Source organism: Somniosus microcephalus, chromosome 6 (genome assembly GCF_052327205.1).
Source record: "Somniosus microcephalus isolate GS21.2 chromosome 6, FLI_Smic_1.0, whole genome shotgun sequence".
NCBI classification, from domain to species: domain Eukaryota; kingdom Metazoa; phylum Chordata; class Chondrichthyes; order Squaliformes; family Somniosidae; genus Somniosus; species Somniosus microcephalus.
In genome coordinates, this window is record NC_140992.1 from 282,623,926 (window position 1) to 282,647,859 (window position 23,934).

Genomic DNA, 23,934 nt, shown 5'->3' on the forward strand with positions numbered 1-23,934 from the left:
TGTTCTCACTCAGGCCAACATCCCCAGCATCGATGCTTTGACCACGCTTGATCAGCGCCAATGGACGGGTCACATGGTCTGCATGCCCGCTACGGGACTCCCAAAACAAGCGCGTTACTTGGAGCTCTGACACAGCAAGAGAGCCCCAGGTGGGCAGAGGAAATGCTTCAAGGACAACCTCAAAGCCTCCTTGAAAAAGTGCAACATCCCCACCGACACCTGGGAATCGCTGGCCCAAGACCGCACAAAGTGGAGGAGAAGCATCCGGGAAGGTACTGAACACCTTGAGTCTCTTCGCTGGGAGCAAGCGGAAACCAAGCACAAGCAGTGCAAGGAGTGCACGTCAACCCAAGCACCCCACCCACCCGCCCCTTCAAGCACCGTCTGCCCCACCTGTGACAGAGACTGTAGGTCCCGCATTGGACTCATCAATCACCTGAGAATGCATTTTTAATGTGGAAGCAAGTCATCCTCGGTTCTGAGGGACTGCCTAAGAAGAAGAAGATTAACTATTCCCCCCCCCCCAATTTGGTGTCCTCCACAAATTTAGAAATTGTGTTTTCGATTCCAAAGTCTAAATCGTTAATATAAATTGTGAAGGACAGTGGTCCCAGCACTGATCCTGGTGGAACACCACTACCCACCTTCTGCCACTCTGAATAGCTACCCTTTACCACTACTCTCTGCTTTCTGTCTTGAAGCCAGCTAGCTATCCATTCTGCTACTTGTCCCCTGACTCCGCATTCTCTGACCATATTCATTAGTCTATTATGTGGTACCTTATCAAAGGCCTTTTGAAAATCTAGATAAATTACATCTACTGCATTACCCTTGTCTCTGTTACCTCTTCAAAAAATTCAATGAGGTTGGTCAAACAAGACTTTCCCTTTTGAAATCCATGTTGACTATTCATTATTATATTTTTTGTTTCTAGATGTTCTTCTATTTTCTCCTTTGGCAGGGATTCCATTATTTTTCCTATCACCGATGTTAAGCAGTAATTATAGTTCCCTGGAAATGTTCTATCTCCCTTCTTAAATATCGGTATTATTTCTGCTATCCGCCAGTCCTCTGGCACTACACCTTTTTCTAATTAATTATTAAATATGTGCAATAATGCCTCTGCTATCTCTTCTCTAGATTCTTTTAAATTGCACGGATGTAATTCATCCGGACCAGATGTCATTTCCTCTTTGTGTTTGACTAGTTTATTTAATATATCTCCTCTTTTTATTTTAAATGCAGTTATTTCATTACTAATCTCATGATCCAATGTCATGTCCACCTGTTCTATCTCTCTGGTAAATACGTAGGCAAAGTAATTATTTCATATTTCTGCCATCTATCACTGCCTGTGGTATTATCCTGTCCATCCCTTAGTGGCCCTATTCCCATCTCGACCTTCCTTTTTTTATTTTTGTGCCTGTAAAATATTTTACTATTTTGTTTTATGTTCCTTGATAATTTAATTTCATAGTTCTTCTTTGCCTTCCTAATTGTTTTTTTGACTTCATTACTAATCTCTTCGTCTTTTTCCTTATCATGCTCGCCCCTGTTGTCCATGTACTTAATGTATGCCTCTTTCCCTACCCTCAATTTTTCCCTTATGGCTTTATTCATCCATGGTGTCTCATTAGTGTTTAGCTTGTTCTTGTTTTTTAGCGGAATATATTTTTCCTGGGCTCTGTTGAACACTGTTTTAAATGTTTCCCTTTGCTGTTCTACATCATTGTTTGACAATATTATTGTCCATTTCATTTCCCCCCAAGTTCTATTCTCAGCCCCTCAAAATCAGCTTTTCTCCAATCTATTACCCTGGTCTTCATCATACTTATTTCCTTCTCAATTATTATTTTAAAGCATATTATATTATGGTCACTATTGCCTAGATGTTCCCCTACTTTTACTTCTCTTATCTGCTCTGTTTCATTCCCCATTAGTGGATCCAATATCAAATCCTCCCTTGTTGGGCTTTTTACATATTGGGTTAGAAAGGAGTCCTGTACACATTGTAGGAACTCCATTCCCTTAGCCCCTTTACCTACCTCTTCTGTCCAATTCATGTTGGGGTAGTTGAAATCCCCCATGATTATTATTCGATGTTTTTTACTAATTTCCCTAATTTGTTTGCATATTTCTTCCTCCACTTCCCTTCCACTGTTAGGTGGCCTGTAGACTACTCCTATTAGTGTGATTGATCCTTTATTATCTTTTATCTCTATCCACATGGATTCTATTTCTGTCTTGCTGATAGCTGCATCACTTTTTTCTACTGCCATTATGTTATCCCTAATAAGTACAGCTACTTCACCTTCCCTTTTCCCCCCTCTATCTTTTCTAAATATATTGTACCCTGCAATGTTTAATGCACAGTCCTGATTTTTCTGTAGCCATGTCTCAGTAATCCCTATTATGTATGGTTCCTCACAACGCATGATTACCTCCAGCTCTCCTGTTTTAAGAACATAGGAGCATAAGAAATAGGACCAGGAGTAGGCCATTCGGCCCTTCGAGCCTGCTCCGCCATTCAATGAGATCATGCCTGATCTTTTGCCTCAACTCCATTCACCGGCCCTATCGCCATATCCCTTGATGCCCTTACTAGTCAGAAATCTATCGACTTCTGTTTTGAATATACCCAATGACTGAGCCTCCACAGCCCTCTGGGGTAGAGAATTCCAAAGACTCACTATGCTCTGCGTGAAGAAATTTCTTCTCATCTCAGTCCTGAATGGCCTACCCTTTATCCTGTGGCTGTGGCTCCTGGTTCTAGACTCCCCAACCAAGGGAAACATTCTCCCAGCATCCACCCTATCAAGCCCTGTAATAATTTTGTATGCTTCAATGAGATCCCCTCTCATTCTTCTGAATTCAAGAGAATACACGCCTAGTTTACTCAATCTCTTCTCATACAGCAGTCCTGCCATCCCAGGAATCAATCTCGTGAACCTTCGTTGTAGTCCCTCTATGGCAAGTATATCCTTCCTTAGGTAAGGAGACCAAAATTGTACACAGCACTCCAGGTGTGGTCTCACCAAGGCCCTATATAATTGGAGTAAGACTTCTTTACTCCAGTACTCAAATCCTATTGTAATGAAGGCCAGCATACCATTTGCCTTCCTAATGGCTTGCTGCACCTGCACATTCACTTTCAGTGACTCATGTACAAGGACACCCAGGTCCCTTTGAGCATCTGCATTCCCCAATCTTTCACCAATTAGGAAATACCCTGCCTTTCTGTTTTTTCTACCAAAGTGGATAACTTCACATTTATCCACATTATATTCCATCTGCCATGTTCTCGCCCACTCACTGAGCCTGTCAAGATCCCCTTGAAGCCTCGATGGATACTGTGTGCTTTGCTGTACAGACAACTTAACACATTTTTAATAGCAGTTCCTTTCACTTTATTTTTAACCATATAAGAGAATTAAACAGCTTTTAAAGAGATCTGAATCAATTATTCACAATACAGGAAACTTTCTGGTATCCGGCACTGACGGGACTGAGCTGTTGCCGTCCCATCAAAACTGCCGGACAAACCAGCGCTAATGTTGAAACATACGGAGCTCAGAAGCTCCGTGTGAAGCAACAAACCCTGTTGCTTAGCAACAGCTTCAAAACAGTCGGCCGTAGCTTGCAAGCGCCTCTGTAGCTAAGCAACCGCTTCAGCTAGACCTTGCAGAGCCTGACTGGAGAAAAAAAGCAACGAAAAGAAAAAAAACTTATCTGAACCGACTCCTGAATTTTGCCGGTGGATAGAGCCTCCGGATAAACGAAAGTTACCTGTATATATAAATGATCTAGACGAGGGAACTAGATGTAATATCTCCAAGTTTGCAGACGACACAAAGCTGGGTGGGCGTGTGTGCTGTGAGGAGGTTGCAGAGAAACTCCAGTACGATTTGGACAGGTTGGGTGATTGGGCAGATGCATGGCAAATGCAGTATAATGTGGATAAATGCGAGGTTATCCACTTCAGCGGCAAAAACAGGAAGACAGATTATTATCTGAACAGCAATAGATTGGGAAAAGGGGAAGTGCAACGAGACCTGGGTGTCCATGTGCACCAGTCGCTGAAGGTAAACATGCAGGTGCAGCAGGCAGTTAAGAAGGCAAATGGTATGTTGGCCTTCATAGCGAGACGATTCGAGTACAGGAGCAAGGATGTCTTGCTGCAGTTGTACAGGGCCTTGGTGAGACCACACCTTGAGTATTGTGTGCAGTTTTGGTCGCCTTATCTGAGGAAGGATGTTCTTGCCATGGAGAGAGTGCAGCGAAGATTCACCAGACTGATACCTGGGATGGCAGGAATGACGTATGAGGAGAGATTGGGTCGATTAGGCTTATATTCGCTAGAGTTTAGAAGAGTGAGAGGGGATCTCATTGAAACTTATAAAATTCTAACAGGACTAGACAGACTAGAGGCAGGAAGGATATTCCCGATGGCGGGGGAGTCCAGAACCAGGGGTCACAGTCTAAGGATAAGGGGTAAGCCATTTAGGACTGAGATGAGGAGGAATTTCTTCACCCAGAGAGTGGTGAACCTGTGGAATTCTCTGCCACAGAAGGCAGTTGAGGCCAATTCATTAAATATATTCAAGAAGGAGTTAGATATATTTCTTGAGGCTAAAGGGATCAAGGGATATGGGGAGAAAGCAGGGACAGGGTACTGAATTTGGATGATCAGCCATGATCTCATTAAATGGCGGAGCAGGCTCGAGGAGTCGAATGGCCTACTCCTGCTCTTATCTTCTGTGTTTCTATGTCTATACAGATAGGCTGAGGAATGATTTTAATTTAGACAAATGTACAGATTGGAATAGAAACAACAAACGGACGCCTAATGAAAGAGTCATGTTTTAGTAGTCTGGTGGGAATTCTGGGATTGACATAAACCCAACACCATCAAGTGCATCGCCTAAGAGGAGACACCATTAAAATTCCAAGAAGTTCTCATACAAAAGAAAAGTAAGAAAAAGCAACTAAAATAATCAGTTAAATTAAAAACGTAAAGTTGAATAAATTAAAACAAAAATTCTGCGCAGTGCCAACCATTCATGAAAGGCATTAAGTGAACTGTAGGCTCAGTTTAGAGCCGGAAGATGTAGGTGAGGTTTTAAATGAATATTTTGCATCTGTGTTCACTATGGAGAAGGACAATGTAGGCATAGAAATCAGGCAGGGGGATTGTGATATACTTGAACAAATTAGTATTGAGAGGGAGGAGGTACTAGCGGTTTTAGCGGGCTTAAAAGTGGATAAATCCCCAGGCCCTGACGGGATGTATCCCAGGCTGCTGTGTGAGGCAAGGGAGGAGACTGCAGGGGCTCTGACACAAATTTTCAGAACCTCTCTGGCCACATGGGAGGTGCCAGAGGACTGGAGAACAGCTAATGTAGTACCATTGTTCAAGAAGGGTAGTAGGGATAAACCAGGGAATTACAGGCCAGTGAGCCTACATCAGTGGTAGGGAAATTATTGGAAAAAATTCTGAGGGACAGAATTAGTCTCCACTTGGAGAGGCAGGGATTAATCAAGGATAGTCAGCGTGGCTTTGTCAGGGGGAGATCATGTCTGACCAATTTGATTGAATTTTTTGAGGTGGTGACCAGGTGTGTGGATGAGGGTAGTGCAGTTGATGTAGTCTACATGGACTTCAGTAAGGCTTTTGACAAAGTCCCACATGGGAGACTGGTCAAGAAGGTAAGAGTCTATGGGATCCAGGGCAATTTGGCACATTGGATCCAAAATTGGCTTAGTGGCAGGAAGCAGAGGATGATGGTCGAAGGTTGTTTTTGTGACTGGAAGCTTGTGTCCAGTGGTATACCGCAGGGATCGGTGCTGGGTCCTTTGCTGTTTGTAGTGTATATATTAATAATTTAGATATGAATGTAGGAGGTATGATCAGTAAGTTCGCAGATGACACGAAAATTGGTGGAGTGGTAAATAGCGAGGAGGGAAGCCTCAGGTTACAGGACGATATAGACGGGTTGGTCAGATGGGCAGAACAGTGGCAAATGGAATTTAACCCTGAAACGTGTGAGGTGATGCATTTTGGGAGGACTAACAAGGCAAGGGAATACACAATGAATGGTAGGACCCTAGGAAGGACAGAGGATCAGAGGGACCTTGGTGTGTATGTACATAAATCCCTGAAGGCAGCAGGACAGGTAGATAAGGTGGTTAAAAAGGCATATGGGATACTTGCCTTCATTAGCCGAGGCATAGAATATAAGAGCAGGGAGGATATGATGGAGCTGTAGAAAATGTTAGTTAGGCCACAGCTGGAATACTATGTGCAGTTCTGGACACCACACTATAGGAGGGATGTGATTGCATTGGAGAGGGTGCAGAGGAGATTCACCAGGATGTTACCTGGGCTGGAGCGCTTCAGCTATGAAGAGAGACTGGACAGGCTGGGGTTGTTTTCCTTAGAGCAGAGAAGGCTGAGGGGGGACCTGATTGAAGTGTACAAAATTATGAGGGCCATAGATAGGGTAGATAGAAAGGAACTTTTCCCCTTAGTAGAGGGGTCAGTAACCAGGGGGCATATTTTCAAGGTAAGGGGCAGGAGGTTCAGAGGGGATTTTAGGAAAAACTTTTTCACCCAGAGGGTGGCTGGAATCTGGAACTCACTGCCTGAAAAGGTGGTAGAGGCAGGAACTCTCACAACATTCAAGAAGCATTTAGATGAGCACTTGAAATGCCATAGCATACAAGGCTACGGACCAAGTGCTGGAAAATAGGATCAGAATAGGCAGGGCTTGATGGTCGGCGCAGACACGATGGGCAGAAGGGCCTCTTTCTGTCCTGTATAACTCTAGGACTCTATAACATGTTGGCACTACCAAGTCATTGTGAAAAAGAAAACTGAAACATTTAAGATGCTGAGGAGGATTGACAGGGTAGAGACTGAAAGGTTGTTTCACTGGCTGGAGAGTCTAGAACTCGGGGGCACAGTCTCAGGATAAGGGGTCGGCCTTTTGAGACTGAGATGAGGAGGAATTTCTTCATTCAGAAGGTTGTGAATCTTTGGAATTCTCTGCCCCAGAGGGCTGTGGATGCTGCGTCGATGAGTATAGTCAAGGCTGAGATCGATAGATTTTTGGAAAGTGGAGTTGAAGTCGAAGATCGGCCATGATCTTATTGAATGGCGGAGCAGGCTCAAAGCGCATATTATGTTTATATTTTATTTATATTATTATGTTCTTATAAGCCACTCAGTTGTACCAAACCGCTGCGACAAAGTCAGCACTGTGGGAGCACCTTCACCACACGGACTGCAGCGGTTCAAGAAGGCGGCTCACCACCACCTTTTCAAGGGCAATTAGGCATGGACAATAAATGCTGGCCTGGCCAGCGATGCCCACATCCCTCGAACAAATACATTAAAAAAAAAGAAAGGATTTATTAGATGATTCTTGGGCTGAATCTATTTGGCTTGAGTTGAGGGACAGAGGAGGAGCTGTTAGATTGTTGGGAGTTTTTTTTATAGAGCTCCAAACAGTGAGAAGGAGATAGATGAGAAAATTTGTTGGCAAATTTGAAAGGCATGCAACAAAGAGAGAGTAATAATATTAGGGGACTTTAATTACCCTAATATAGACTGGGAAAAACATAGTGCTAAGGGTAGTTTACAGCCCAGATCCCATCACTATGTAAAGATTCTAAGTCAGTACCTACGGATGATGCATAGCCGTTGAATCTGCCAGAATCCACGGCATCTTTCATGGCCTGTGAAACCTCGGCATCAGTCGGAAGATTCCCGAACACTGTGGGATCACCTTTAGGAAAATGACAGCCAGATTATTAAATGCTGCAACACATTCATCAGCCCTGGGCTCAAATGGGGCGGCTTCCAACTAACCATACCCACAGCCAATTATATTCCCTTTTCTCAGAATAAATCTCACTGTGAAATCTGGGAAACCACCTAGTACAGCCTTTGGTGGGAGAAGGCTCACGTGGAGCATAAACACCGGCATGGACCAGTTGGGCCATGGACCAACCCCACCCCTCCCTTACCTGTCACTCGATCCCAGGCTCTGCCCTTCGACCCGCTCACCTGTAACTAAACCTCAGGCCCTGACCCTCGCCCCCCTCACCTGTACCTCATCTCCAGGCCCCTCCCCTCCCCTCCCTCACCTGTAACTAAACCCCAGGTACTGACCCTCCCCCACCCCCACCCCCACCCCCACCTGTCCTTCAATCTCAGGTCCTTTTGTATTTTTGAAAAGTTTCTCTGACAGATTCGAAGTTATTCTTGATGTTTTTATTTATTCTGTTGGATGACCATTTGAAAGTTGAATAAAATCTTGTATAGTCTGCGAGCCTGGTTTCATATCCAGTGAAGTGGGCTGTGGTAGTTTATTCACAATTTACCCAGAATCTTACCCCATTCATTTCAAAAATTGATCAACAGGTCAAAAATTTAACACATTTTGAAAATTTGCTTGGAACTTTTTCCAACCTGAACCGAGCCCAGAATCTGAGATGTGATTGGACAAACAGTAACTGTGTGGGCCGAATGCTGTATAAAATGAGGTAATTTCACTGCCCCTCTTACCGATAGACAGGGAGATCATGGCTTTGTCAGGGTTCGGCTCAATCTTCATATTGTCCACGATGGCGCGGATTGGGTTGAATGTGCGTTTAGACATTTCCGAGGCCCGGATATTCCATTTGGTTCGTTTGGTTTTTAGCCTCCCAGAATAAGCAAAACCGCTGCCATTCAGGATGGAATCGATGATCAGAAAGTTTTCACTGGCCATTTCACTGGGGAATAAGAAGGGGAACGTAACAGATCAGAGATCAGAGACCTCAATTCAAGAACTGGCGAAGAACCAGACTTCACCAATAATCAGGGAAACAATTACATATTCGGGAATAACCACTTCGATATCCCTTCCCATCCATACAGGCATAACTGCGACAAACAGACAAATACTAACGGAAAACAGCTCCTGCAGCTCTGTCGAAGCCTGGGTCTGTACATTGTCAATGGTAGGTTCATGGGAGACCTCCTAGGAAGATCGACCTATTGCTCACCTCTTGGCTGTAGCACCGTAGACTATATGATTACGGATTTGGACCCATCCTCTTTCAGAGCATTCACAGTCAAACCACAAACAACACTGTCAGACCACAGTCAAATTACTATGTATCTTAAAAAGACAGAAACAACCAACACAGAAACACAACCCAGTAAGCTGTACAACACCAAAAAATCGTACAGATGGGCCAAAAACAGCACGGAAAAATACCAGAAAGCAATTAGCAATCAATCAACTCAAGCTCTCTTGGACACCTTTCTGGATAACATATACACTCACAATAAAGAAGGCGTAAACCGGGCAGTGAATAACCTAAATAATATTTTTGATAATTTGGCAACAAGGTCAAACTTGAAAGCTCGCAAGAACAAACCCAAAACAAAAAACTATGAAAAATGGTTTGACCCAGATTGCCATAACATGAGGAAAAAACTTAGAAAAATATCAAACCAAAAACACAGACAGCCAGAAAACGAGGAATTACGCCTTACTTATTGTCAGACACTAACACAATACAGAAACACACTCAGAACCAAAAAAGAGCAGTATATTAAGAATACACTCAGCTCCATTGAGGAATCCATTGATTCCAATTGTTTCTGGGACAACTGGAATACATTACACAAAAAACAACACGACGAATTGGCCATTCAAAATGGAGACACATGGGAAAACCACTTTGAAAAATTATACCAGAAAAACACACTAAGGCCAGAGCAACACCAAATATGCAAAAAACTGGAAAAGCTCGAAATGGCCATAAAAGATAACCAAAACCCGCTAGACTCCATAATAACAGAAAAAGAACTATTTGAAAAACTCAAGGACCTGCGACCTGGAAAAGCTTGCGGTGCAGATGGCATACTAAGCGAGATGATTAAACACACAGACGATAAAATGAAACTGGCTATCCTAAAACTCTTCAACTTGGCTCTGAGTGTCGGTTACTTCCCTGATATCTGGAACAAAGGACTCATAACGCCCATATACAAAAGTGGGGACAAAGTCGACCCAAATAACTATCGAGGCATCTGTGTAAACAGTAACCTGGGGAAGGTATTCTGTGGTATCATAAACAAAAGACTTATAAACTTCCTTAAGGAGCACAAAGTCTTGAGTAAAAGCCAAATTGGATTCCTACCAAACTATAGAACATCAGATCATATCTTCACCCTACAGACCCTAATTGACAAACATGTTCATCAAATCAAAAGCAAAATCTACGCATGCTTTATAGATTTCCAGAAGGCTTTCCATTCCATCTGGCACGACGGTCTATTCCTCAAACTTATTGAAAGCGGGGTAGGGGGAAAAACATATGATGTAATTAAATCAATGTATACAAACAACAAATGTGCAGTTAAAATTGGAGACAAACAAACAAAATACTTCCCACAGGGGCGGGGGTGATGCAGGGCTCGCCCATCTCACCGACACTCTTTAATATTTACATAAATGAATTGGCAAAACTACTTGAACAATCTACAGCACCCGGCCTCACCCTATATGAATCCAAGGTTAAATTCCTCCTCTATGCAGATGACCTGGTTCTGCTGTCACCAACTAAGGAGGGTCTACAGCAGAACCTGGATCTGCTGGAGTCGTTCTGCCAGACCTGGGCCCTGACAATAAATCCCCAAAAAACCAAAGTCCTTGTGTTCCAGCAAAGACCCAGACATCAGGGACCCAAAATAAATTTCACACTAGGAACAACCAACATTGAACAAACCACTAACTACACATACTTGGGCTTAAAAATCAGTTCTACGGGAAATTTTCATCTGGCTGTGAATGAACTGAAAGAGAAAGCAAGAAGGGCTTTCTATGCCATTAAAAAATCAATCCAAATAGAAATCCCAATTAGCATTTGGCTCAAAATTTTTAAATCAGTAATTGAACCAATTGCACTCTATGGCAGTGAGGTGTGGGGACCGCTAACACAACAAGAATTTGCAAAATGGGACAAACACCCAATTGAGATCCTACATGCAGAATTCTGTAAAAGTATCCTCCGGACTCAAAGGAAAACCGTAAACAATGCATGCAGGGCAGAACTAGGCCAATATCCATTAATAATCACTATCCAAAAAAGAGCCACCAAATTTTGGAAACACCTAAAAATGAGCAACACCCACTGCTATCATTACGAAGCCCTGAAATGCCAAGAGAGGACCATAAAGAAGAATACCCTCAGTCAACTAGTCCTGGGACTCAGTGAAGTAACTACTAACACTACTAACAATAACCAGCCCCAGGACAGTGACAGCGTAACACAAAGAATTCGACCCAACACAATCGTCACTAAGCAAAAGGAAAAATATCTGTCATATTGGGCAGAAACAACAAAAACCCAAAACAAACTCAATTGCTACTTGGCCCTAAACAGACAATACAACATGGCTGAGTACCTGACCATGGTAAAGGATAGCAAACTGAGAAAAACCTTGACAATGTACAGACTTAGTGAACATAGCCTGGCGATCGAAAAAGGTAGACACAGGCAGACCCGGCTACCAAGAGAGGACAGGATATGCTCTCACTGCAGTCAGGGAGTGGTGGAGACAGAGATGCACTTCCTCACAGCTTGTAGAAAATATCAGGGCATAAGGGAGAATTTCTACCCAAAATTCACAAAAATATGCCCGGAATTCAGAAATTTGAATGACGACCAAAAACTCCCATACCTACTAGGGGAAGAGAGAAATTGTGTAACCTTAGCGGCACACTATGTTACAGCTTGCCATAAACAGAGGGACAACCACTAAATATAAGAAAAGAGTATATACAAATTATATGAATGTATATTTATACACTCAGGGATATATCTGTTTATACACTGTGTGGATAGATCTGTATTTTTTGTGTTCAACCATGAATGTTTTTTGATGCTTTGGCAACATAAGATGTACCTTGTCATCATGCCAATAAAGCGATTTGAATTGAATTGTATTGAATTAAAAGGAAGGAGAAAAGCAGAGTGAAGGGAAGGAGAAAAAGTGATAGACTGCAGTAATGCCAACCCCACCGTCTCATAAATCATGAGACAAACTCTTAAAAATCACGAGGTTTGGTAAGAAATCATGAGTTGGTATTTTTTTCCTGCCCGACCCCTCGCTGACCTTTGCTCCTGGACAATTTGTGCATTCCGTGATTTTGCTCCTTTTCAGTCACAACCGTCCCTCCTGCCACATCGTGGCCGCAACACTCGTTCCGCTATTCGGAAGCTGTCCTTACTCCATCCGTTCATCTCAGCAAGTTATAAAAATTTGTTACTTGTAAGGCAGCGATGGAAGGTGCATTTCCAGTCCCCTCACCCTCAGCAGTCGCTGACCATATTCCCCAATTTCCCCAACTCCCTTCAAACACTCTTTAACGGACGGCTTGAGACACAGCGGTGGACGCGGGTATTTTCACAGGCTAATCGCCCCCGCTCCAGAATCCCCCCCAATCCCTGTATTGTAGAAGGGGAGAGTGGAGGGGAGAGGAGAAATGGATGGATAGAGAGGAGAGGGGGAAGGGGAGAGTGGAGAGGGAGGAGAGAGGGATGGAGAGGAGAGGGGGAAGGGGAGAGTGGTGAGGGAGGAGAGAGGGATGGAGAGGAGAGGGGGAAGGGGAGAGTGAAGAGGGAGGAGAGAGGGATGGAGAGGAGAGGGGGAAGGGGAGAGTGGCGAGGGAGGAGAGAGGGATGGAGAGGAGAGGGGGAAGGGGAGAGAGGGATGGAGAGGAGGGGGGAAGGGGAGAGTGAAGAGGGAGGAGAGAGGGATGGAGAGGAGAGGTGGAAGGGGAGAGTGAAGAGGGAGGAGAGAGGGATGGAGAGGAGAGGGGGAAGGGGAGAGTGGCGAGGGAGGAGAGAGGGATGGAGAGGAAAGGGGGAAGGGGAGAGAGGGCTGGAGAGGAGAGGGGGAAGGGGAGAGTGGCGAGGGAGGAGAGAGGGATGGAGAGGAGAGGGGGAAAGGGAGAGTGAAGAGGGAGGAGAGAGGGATGGAGAGGAGAGGGAGGAGAGAGGGATGGAGAGGAGAGGGGGAAGGGGAGCGTGGAGAGGGAGGAGAGGGATGAAGAGGAGAGGGGGAAGGGCGAGTGGAGAGGGAGGAGAGAGGGATGGAGAGGAGAGGGGGAAGGGGAGAGTGGCGAGGGAGGAGAGAGGAATGGAGAGGAGGGGGAAGGGGAGAGTGGCGAGGGAGGAGAGAGGGATGAAGAGGAGGGGGGGAAGGGGAGAGTGGAGAGGGAGGAGAGAGGGATGAAGAGGAGGGGGGAAGGGGAGAGTGGCGAGGGAGGAGAGAGGGATGAAGAGGAGAGGGGGAAGGGGAGAGTGGCGAGGGAGGAGAGAGGGATGAAGAGGATAGGGGGAAGGGGAGAGTGGTGAGGGAGGAGAGAGGGATGAAGAGGAGAGGGGGAAGGGGAGAGTTGCGAGGGAGGAGAGAGGGATGAAGAGGAGAGGGGGAAGGGGAGAGTGGTGAGGGAGGAGAGAGGGATGAAGAGGAGGGGGGAAGGGGAGAGTGGAAAGGGAGGAGAGAGGGATGAAAAGGAGAGGGGAAGGGAAGAGTGGCGAGGGAGGAGAGAGGGATGAAGAGGATAGGGGGAAGGGGAGAGTGGTGAGGGAGGAGAGAGGGATGAAGAGGAGAGGGGGAAGGGGAGAGTTGCGAGGGAGGAGAGAGGGATGAAGAGGAGAGGGGGAAGGGGAGAGTGGTGAGGGAGGAGAGAGGGATGAAGAGGAGGGGGGAAGGGGAGAGTGGAGAGGGAGAACTAAGCTCTGCATTTTCGCTGCATTAAAGCCAGGCTCCAGTTTCCAGCGCCTGTGAGTTGCGCATCCTCCGCAACACGGACTGTGCAACCTGCTGCCGAGGGCTGGATTTTGCCAATGGGGAGCTTTTGGAGGCGGGACTCCCACTTGTTGGGTTTTAGTCCCGCCTCCATCGACTTCTGGCCAACCCACGCTATTTTCCCTTGATTGATCTTGTTAAGCCCGCCCAGCGGCTTTAGCCGGCCAATTAAGGGAAAGCCGGTGACAGAGAATGTCAGTGTATGAATTGTCATCATTTGACAGCTGACATTCTATGTTGTTTGATGAGTCCTTGTATTCAAGACTCATCAAACCTCTCTGCTGAGCAGAAATTAGATGGCTGTTGCATTGGAGAATTCAGCAGCCATCTGTCATCTCTGCCGGTGAGATGTGAGAGTCTCCGCATCCCCAACTGTTCTGCAGGAAGAAACAAAGGTAAGTAAACATTTTCTATCACTTTCCACTCACCTCACACACTTACCTCTCCACACTTGCATCACTCACCTCTACAACACACTTTTGGACCCCTCTGATCCCCGCAGACCCACTGCTCGCCTCACTGACCCTGGCGGGGTTTCCCGAAGTCGGGAAGCCCGCACTTGCAGGGGTAAAATGGGGATAATCCTCTTAACTGCCTGTTAAATCAAAGCTCCGCAGTCCTGCCACATCCAGTCGTGAGTGGTGGTGGACAATTAAACAGTTAACAGGAGGAGGAGGCTCCAAACATATCCCCATCCTCAATGATGGTGGAGCCCAGCACGTGAGTGCAAAAGACAAGGCTGAAGCATTTGCAACTATCTTCAGCCAGAAGTGCCGAGTGGATGATCCATCTCGGCCTCCTCCTGAGGTCCCCAGCATCACAGATGCCAGTCTTCAGCCCATTCAATTCACTCCACGTGATGTCAAGAAATGGCTGAAGACACTGGATACTGCAAAGGCTATGGGCCCTGACAATATTCCGGCAATAGTACTGAAGACTTGTGCTCCAGAACTAGCTGCGCCCCTAGCCAAGCTGTTCCAGTACAGCTACAACACTGACATCTACCCGGCATTGTGGAAAATTGCCCAAGTATGTCCTGTCTACAAAAAGCAGGACAAATCCAACCCGGCCAATTACCGTCCCATCAGTCTACTCTCAATCATCAGCAAAGAGATGGAAGGTGTCGTCGACAGTGCTATCAAGCGGCACTTACTCAGCAATAACCTGCTAACTGACGCCCAGTTTGGGTTTCGCCAGGGCCACTCAGCTCCTGACCTCATTACAGCCTTGGTCCAAACATGGACAAAAGAGCTGAACTCAAGAGGTGAGGTGAGAGTGACTGCCCTTGACATCAAGGCAGCATTTGATCGAGTGTGGCATCAAGGAGCCCTAGCAAAACTGAAGTAAATGGGAATCAAGGGGAAAACTCTCCATTGGTTGGAATCATACCTAGCACAAAGGAAGTTGGCTGTGGTTGTTGGAGGTCATTCATCTCAATCACATGACATCACTGCAGGAGTTCCTCAGGGCAGTGTCCTAGGCCCAACCATCTTCAGCTGTTTCATCAATGACCTTCCCTCCATCATAAGGTCAGAAGTGGGGATGTTCGCTGATGATTGCACACTGTTCAGCACCATTCGAGACTTGTCAGATACTGACGCAGTCAGTGTCCATATGCAGCAAGACCTGGACAACATTCAGACTTGGGCTGACAAGTGGCAAGTAACATTCGCACCACACAAGTGCCAGGCAATGACCATCTCCAACAAGCGAGACTCTAACCATCTCCCCTTGACATTCAATGGCATTCAATGGCAATGGCTGAGTCCCCCACTATCAACATCCTGGGGGTTACCATTGATCAGAAACTGAACTGGACCAGCCATATAAACACTGTGGCTACAAGAGCAGGCCAGAGGCTGGGAATTCTGCGGCGAGTGTCTCACCTCCTGACTCCCCAAAGCCTTTCCACCATCTACAAGGCACAAGTCAGGAGTGTGATGGAATACTCTCCACTTGCCTGGATGAGTGCAGCTCCAACAACACTCAAGAAGCTCGACGCCATTCAGGATAAAGCAGCCCGCTTGATTGGCACTCCATCCACCACCTACAACATTCACTCCCTCCACCACCGGCACACTGTGGCTGCAGTGTGTACCATCTACAAGATGCACTGCAGCAACTCGCCAAAGCTCCTTCAACAGCACCTTCCAAACCCGCGACCTCTACCACTTAGAAGGACAAGGGCAGCAGACGCATGGGAACATCACCTACAAGTTCCCCTCCAAGCCACGCACCATCCTGACTTGGACCTGTATCGCCGTTCCTTCACTGTCGCTGGGCCAAAATCCTGGAACTCCCTTCCTAACAGCATTGTGGGTGTACCTACACCATATGGACTGCAGCGGTTCAAGAAGGCAGCTCACCACCATCTTCTCAAGGGCAATTAGGGATGGGCACTAAATGCTGGCCTAGCCAGCGACGCCCACATCCCATCAATGAATAAAAAAAACCTACTTGCTAACAGGCAGTTAAGTGGCTGTAATCCCCTTCCCGCCTCGGGAAGGTGGCTCCCAGCGCGGTTCAGCTACCCGCCTCCTGGGAAGATGGCACGGAGGCAGGTTGCGGGCGGGATAGGCACCCACCCCCAGATTCTGCCATTTTCCCAGCAGTTCTGCCTCCAAACCCGCCTCCCCAGGGCTGGCAAAATTCCCCCCTTTGTGTGGAGAGTGAGAGCTGGAGAGAGGCCGGGGGAGAGACAGAGCCCAGCACCAGGAGGGGGGAGAGACCGGCCTAGAAATTCAGTTGCGTTCGCCAGCCGTTAGCGCCATAAGAGGGGCAGATTTCGAGCGCTAGGCACTTAGCGCCCGGGCGCAGGCCGATCTGTGCCTACGCCCAACTTCAGTTGACATTTAGCGCCGGCGCAAAGTGTTTGCGCCCGCTCAGCTGCGCGCGCAGCTTGTGACGTCATTTCGTCGTGCAACGCTATTTGTGCGCCCCAAACCGGAAATTCAGTGGCGCCCGCCCAATGTGGGCGTGGCGCTGTTAAGAGCTGTGAAGTGGAACGCAGCAGAGGCCCTGCGGGCCTCGGGGAGTGCTAATTCAAGGGCACTTAGACTGAACTATAAAGGCCAGCCATTTTGCTCCAATGACTTTAGTGCTTTGGATTTCTGGACAGAGACAAAGGAACAGACGTTACTGATTTGGGACAACATAGGAGAGGTATTTTTGGCTTCTGGCCAGAGCTTGGAAATTTGACTCATTGTGATTTCACTGTTTGCAAGTTTATTATGGGGGCTGCATGGGGTTCCAACCCTCAGTTCCAGCATTATGTGCGAAGGGCTCGCAGACGCCATGTGAGAGGGCCAGCCATGCCTAGACGCAGAGGGGCCATCAGGCGTCGGCAACGTAGGCCTTACCCACTCAGGGAATACCGGCAGCAGGTGTCCTATCTCACCATGACTGCCGCGCATTGTGTTAAGAGGCTGCGCTTCAGAAGGGAGGTGGTTGCAGAGATCTGCCAACTGCTTCACAGAGATCTGCGTCCACAGCTGATGTGCAGGACGTCTCTGTCGGTGGAAGTGAAGGTCACGGTGGCTCTGAACTTTTATGCAAGCGGATCCTTCCAAGCCGCTGCTGGGGACATAGCGAACATCTCCCAGTTCGCCGTGCATCGCTGCATCCGGCAGGTCACCGATGCCCTTTTCGCAAGGAGACACCAATTCATCTCCTTCCCCATGACCCTAGAGAGGCAGGAGCAGCATGCAGTTGGATTTGCCAGGATCGCCAACTTCCCCATGGTGCAGGGCGCCATTGACTGCACGCATGTGGCTATGCGGGCACCTATCGACAATGCCGATGATTACCGCACACGGAAGGGCTACCATTCCCTCAATGTACAGCTGGTGTATGACCACAGGCAGCGCATCCTAGCTGTCAATGCCCGCTTTCCAGGAAGCAGCCACGATGCATTTATCCTGCGCCAGACTACTGTGGCTGACATGTTCGAGGCACAGCCTCCACCAAGGGGATGGCTTATTGGGGACAAGGGCTACCCTTTGTGTACATGGCTCATGACCCCGCTCCGTGCGCCCAGGACCCCTGCTGAGGAGGCATACAACGAAAGCCATCAAGCCACAAGGAACATCATAGAGCAAACGATTGCCGTCCTCAAGCAACGGTTCCGCTGCCTGGATCGTTCCAACGGATCTCTACAGTATTCGCCGGATAGAGTCTCCCAGTTCGTCATCGTTTGCTGCATGCTGCACAACCTGGCTATCCGCAGGACTCAGGCACTGCCACCTCACGTTGGACCACCACCTCAGGAGGACGAGCAGGAGGACCATGAGGAGGAGGAGGAGGAGGAGGAGTACCAGCCCAGGAGGGAGCCACAAGGTCCAAGGGCCGTCCGCCGGCGGCTTATTGAACGACACTTCTAGGCCCCCTGTCAGGGAATGGCTTGTGGCAATGAACGCACCTGAATGCAGCCGCTCCGCAAGCCCTCAGCCGATTAACGCAACAACCACTTGAAACATGACACCTGGACAAGCTGAATAAATAAAAAGCTTTATTTAACAAACTCAGGGCCCTTCCCACATGAAACAGAAAAACAGACAAGACCCCCAAAAAACAGTCAAAAACATATCTCACTCCCACAACCTGGGGAGGAATAACAAAACTTGTCCATCCAATTGGCCTTCATCCTCGGCCTAACCAAGACAAACCCCCCCATACAGAACACAAACACCCCCATATAAAAAAACAGTTGGCAACACACTCTGCTTGGTGTGCCGAGAGGGCGAGTCCTTGTGCAGGCTTCTCCGGCCCCTGCCCGACCTGTTGCTCCGCCTCAACCTGGGCCCTGTGGGTGTTGCAAGGCTGGGGGAAGGCTCCTGAGGGGCACAATGCGTGACGGCAGATGCCCTTGGGGGTCGGCCTAGACGAGGTCCGGCCCTGGAGGGGCCGGCTGCTGACTGCTGCAGCTGTGGCTGGGCAGCATCAGTCTCACAGCTTGGCTGGGGGAGTGGCAATGGCGGCTGCAGCAATGGGGGCAAGCTGGCTGATGCCAGGCGCTCGCTGGTCGCCAGAGACACTGGCACTCGGCCGGGCTGGCACTGCAGCAAGCGCAGCAATCTGGTGAAGGCCAGACCGCTGTGCTGCAGCAGGGCGGCGGGTGCCCTGGCGATGCGTCTGTGACACAGCGAGTGTGGCAGAAGTGAGTGCCCGAACTGCCCTGGTCTGTGCCCGCATCAGACCAGCCAGTGTCTGCACGGCACCACTCAGGAACTCTCGACTCGCGTCCTGTGCTGCCGCGAGTTGGTCGACACCCCTGGCCTGTGAGTCCCCGAAATCGGCCACACTATGAGCCAGGGACTCAATGGCCTGAGGCAACTGTCCCACAACCCCCATGAACTCGGTGTGGCGCCGCTCCGAGTCCGCGGACATTTCATCAAGGAGGCGCACCTCCTGGGCGAGGACCGTCTCCGGACTGGAGGCCGGACTCTCCCTCTGGGGAGAAGGCCGCCGAGCTGCCCGACCCTTCCCGCGTGCCTGGACGCCACTGGGCCCAGCAACTGCCCTCCCCTGCAACACTTCCCCCCTCTGGGGAGAAGGCAGCCGTGCTGCCCGACCCTTCCCGCGTGCCTGGACGCCACTGGGCCCAGCAACTGCACTCCCCTGCAACACTTCCCCCCTCTGGGGAGAAGGCAGCCGTGCTGCCCGACCCTTCCCGCGTGCCTGGACGCCACTGGGCCCAGGAGCTACATCCCCCTGCAACACTTCCCCCTGGCTCTCCTCCAGGCAAGACGTGTCCCCTCCATTGCCATCCCCTGGCGTGGATGAGGGTTCCCCCGATGTGCCGCCTTCCTCTTGGTCCTCGTCGTCCTCCTCTTCCGAGGGACTGGCACTCTCAGCTTCAGGGACCTCCTCCTCACCAGCTGAAAGCAGGAAGGCACAAGAGTAGCTTTAGAGTGAGGACAGGGCGTCAGCGAGGGAGGCATGAGTGTTGGCATTATGCGCATTGGTGGGACAGTGGCAAAGGATGTAGATCTGAAGCGCAAGGGGAACGAGAGAGGTCCAAACGGTCATGTCCTTACCATTGGGGCCCAGCACAGGGTCGGCATCTCCAATAGCTACGGGGCCAACCACCCGGGCACGCATAAGTCGAGCCACGCGCTCCTCCAGGTCACTGAGCTCCTGGAACTGGACACGGCCTCCCCCGGTGACAGTCCGGCTCTTCAGATTCTGTGCCAGCTTGGCCTGCAAGAGAAAGGACGGCCTCTAAGTGCAGTGTGGTGCCCTGTTGTTGTGTGCACTGCCTCCCATGGTCGAATAGCTTGGCCAGTGTGGTGCCCTGTTGTTGTGTGCACTGCCTCCCATGGTCGAATAGCTTGGCCAGTGTGTAAAGTGCAGAAAGTGCTATTGATGATCATGCCAGTGCCATAGCTGCGGGAGGAGGGCTGGCCATTAGTCCTTTGAGGTCCCTTTGCCCATAATGTGAGGTGCACATGCAAGGATGAGGAGGACACTGGAAAGGGTACTCACCCTGACCAACCGAGTGAGGTCGTTGTACTTCTTGCGGCATTGGTCTCCAGTCCTGGGGACATCGCTGTTGGCTGAGACCCTCTGGGCGATTTCCCTCCAGGCTCTCCTGTACTGCCTCCTGGGAGCCTTCTTGCCACTGTCCGGGCACAAGATCTCTCTTTTCTTTTCCAAACCCCTAAGCAGCACCCTCAAAGCATGCTCTGAGAAGCGCTGCGCTCGTTCACGGGCCTTCTGCATGGCTTCAGGCGCTATTTGGGTCCACCAGCAGTGTTCAGGCCTAGCTGCAGGGCTCCACTATCCAGGGCGTGGCAGCAGACAAAGTCGACCCTTCCCCCTTTAAGAGCTGGCCGGCGTCAGGGTGTCTGCTGTCAATCAAAACATGACCGCACCTGCGCTGCGCCCGGCCTCGGCGTTATCAGTCTGCACCGCTGGCTTAGCGCCTAAAGATAGGAGTGCAACGCCAGTTTCAGCGCTCGCCCAAACTCCTTGGCCAAAGCTACTGAATATCGGCGAAGTGGCCTCCACTTTCCGGCGGGCGCTAACTTTAGCGCCCGCCCGACTTTACCGCCCCAAAAGTGGCTACACTGAATTTCTAGGCCACAGAGCCCAGCACCGGGAGGGAGGGAGTGAGAGAGGGAAGTGAAACCGAAGCCAAGCCCGGCTCTCCGACACATTCATGTGCTTTAAGCCCGGGAGCGTCGACAGTGGCTCGGATTCTCCCCCATGTTTTGCATTAAAGCTGCTGCGGGCAAGTCACTGCTTTTCCCGGTCAATGTGCATGGGCTGGGCTGGGCTGGGCTGAGTTTGGGAGCCCGGAATTGGGTTTTATTGAAGCCCCGGGCGGAGCTGCCCTGTTAGAATGAAACTACCCGAGAATCCCCATCCCGGAGCCCGTGACTTCCTTCCCGTATTGTGCTATGGAGCCAAGGGGTGGTCTTTGTGCCGCCCATCCCCCCCGTTCCTGCAGAGGTGGCCCAATAGGCCTAGGTACCCCAGGACCAGGCTCCGATTTGGGCCTGGGCCACTCGCCCTCAATTAAAAATGGCGCTCACTTTTGCTGTTGTGAACAGTTGACCCCTGCCATCCCCTAGTCACTCACTCGCTTAGAGGCCGCTGCCTTTTCTAATGGGCCATGTAGAGGCCATTCCCCGCCGACTGCACATGCGCAAATCACATTTTTTTAAATCACGAGATTTAGGTGTTCCATCGCAAATGAAGCTTTATTTCACTCTGAAATCGTATCTCTTGCGATGGAATCGAGAGAGTTGGCAATACTGGACAGATGAAGTGAAGGCAAGAGGTAGGGGATGAAGGGAAGATGAAGGGAAAGAGATGAAGGGAAGGAGAGGATTTCTATATTTACTGGAAGGATAAAACCCGCTTTCTTTCATTCACATCGGTCAACTGAGCCCATTTTAAAAGCTACACTTGTCAAACATCAACGGCACAGACTATTCTACTTATAAAAGTCATTGTAATAATTAAACCGAATTTTAGTTCTAATAAAAATAATTAGTTCCGATTTCTATTTTGTTCTAAACAAAAAACAATGAATGACGTTTGATTGAATGACTCAGTGCCTGAGTCGGGTACCTGGAGAAAGTTCTGAAGGTGTCCGGAGAAGGCTGCAGTCCCAGTGGACAGTGAAGACACTGGATACTGCAAAGGCTATGGGCCCTGACAATATTCCGGCAATAGTACTGAAGACTTGTGCTCCAGAACTAGCTGCGCCCCTAGCCAAGCTGTTCCAGTACAGCTACAACACTGACATCTACCCGGCAATGTGGAAAATTGCCTAAGTATGTCCTGTCTACAAAAAGCAGGACAAATCCAACCCGGCCAATTACCGTCCCATCAGTCTACTCTCAATCATCAGCAAAGTGATGGAAGGTGTCGTCGACAGTGCTATCAAGCGGCACTTACTCAGCAATAACCTGCTAACTGACGCCCAGTTTGGGTTTCGCCAGGGCCACTCAGCTCCTGACCTCATTACAGCCTTGGTCCAAACATGGACAAAAGAGCTGAACTCAAGAGGTGAGGTGAGAGTGACTGCCCCTGACATCAAGGCAGCATTTGATCGAGTGTGGCATCAAGGAGCCCTAGCAAAACTGAAGTCAATGGGAATCAAGGGGAAAACTCTCCATTGGTTGGAATCATACCTAGCACAAAGGAAGTTGGCTGTGGTTGTTGGAGGTCATTCATCTCAATCACACGACATCACTGCAGGAGTTCCTCAGGCAGTGTCCTAGGCCCAACCATCTTCAGCTGTTTCATCAATGACCTTCCCTCCATCATAAGGTCAGAAGTGGGGATGTTTGCTGATGATTGCACACTGTTCAGCACCATTCGAGACTTGTCAGATACTGACGCAGTCAGTGTCCATATGCAGCAAGACCTGGACAACATTCAGACTTGGGCTGACAAGTGGCAAGTAACATTCACACCACACAAGTGCCAGGCAATGACCATCTCCAACAAGCGAGACTCTAACCATCTCCCCTTGACATTCAATGGCATTCAATGGCAATGGCTGAGTCCCCCACTATCAACATCCTGGGGGTTACCATTGATCAGAAACTGAACTGGACCAGCCATATAAATACTGTGGCTACAAGAGCAGGCCAGAGGCTGGGAATTCTGCGGCGAGTGTCTCACCTCCTGACTCCCCAAAGCCTTTCCACCATCTACAAGGCACAAGTCAGGAGTGTGATGGAATACTCTCCACTTGCCTGGATGAGTGCAGCTCCAACAACACTCAAGAAGCTCGACACCATTCAGGATAAAGCAGCCCGCTTGATTGGCACTCCATCCACCACCTACAACATTCACTCCCTCCACCACCGGCGCACTGTGGCTGCAGTGTGTACCATCTACAAGATGCACTGCAGCAACTCGCCAAAGCTCCTTCAACAGCACCTTCCAAACCCACGACCTCTACCACTTAGAAGGACAAGGGCAGCAGACGCATGGGAACATCACCACCTACAAGTTCCCCTCCAAGCCATACACCATCCTGACTTGGACCTGTATCGCCGTTCCTTCACTGTCGCTGGGCCAAAATCCTGGAACTCCCTTCCTAACAGCATTGTGGGTGTACCTACACCATATGGACTGCAGCGGTTCAAGAAGGCAGCTCACCACCATCTTCTCAGGGGCAATTAGGGATGGGCACTAAATGCTGGCCTAGCCAGCGACGCCCACATCCCATCAATGAATAAAAAAAACCTACTTGCTAACAGGCAGTTAAGTGGCTGTAATCCCCTTCCCGCCTCGGGAAGGTGGCTCCCAGTGTAAGATTCGAAATTTTCAGCAATAATCACGCAAGAAAACCGGATAAAATAAGACTGTTTATTGACCAAAGTAAGCTTGCACAGAAAAACCTTTGATAAAAGGGCATACAAAATGGCCGCCGGGCCTCGTGATCAGTTTTCTGGACCATTTTATTTCTGTTACTGCAAGCCAGACAGGCTTGTGGATTGAAGACAGTAAGCCCGCGAAAGCCAGTATCTGGGAACCGAAACTCAGGGAAACAGCATACATATTCAATGGATTCTAAGTACAGGATGGGACCCATC

General features: G+C 48.9%; 1 protein-coding gene across 1 annotated transcript in view; it reads right to left on the reverse strand.

The window, feature by feature from the left end:
- The window catches only part of tat (tyrosine aminotransferase), a 121,663-nt gene extending 99,670 nt beyond the window's left edge, over window positions 1-21,993 (reverse strand). Inside the window, exons 1-3 of the mRNA XM_085991976.1 lie at window positions 21,953-21,993; window positions 8,570-8,778; window positions 7,683-7,787 (exon numbers count right to left, since the gene is read on the reverse strand). Of these exons, the coding sequence (XP_085848102.1) occupies window positions 7,683-7,787; window positions 8,570-8,774 (310 nt within the window). The 5' untranslated portion in view covers window positions 8,775-8,778; window positions 21,953-21,993. The remainder of the gene's footprint in view (window positions 1-7,682; window positions 7,788-8,569; window positions 8,779-21,952) is intronic.
- Between the last annotated feature and the right edge of the window lie 1,941 nt (window positions 21,994-23,934).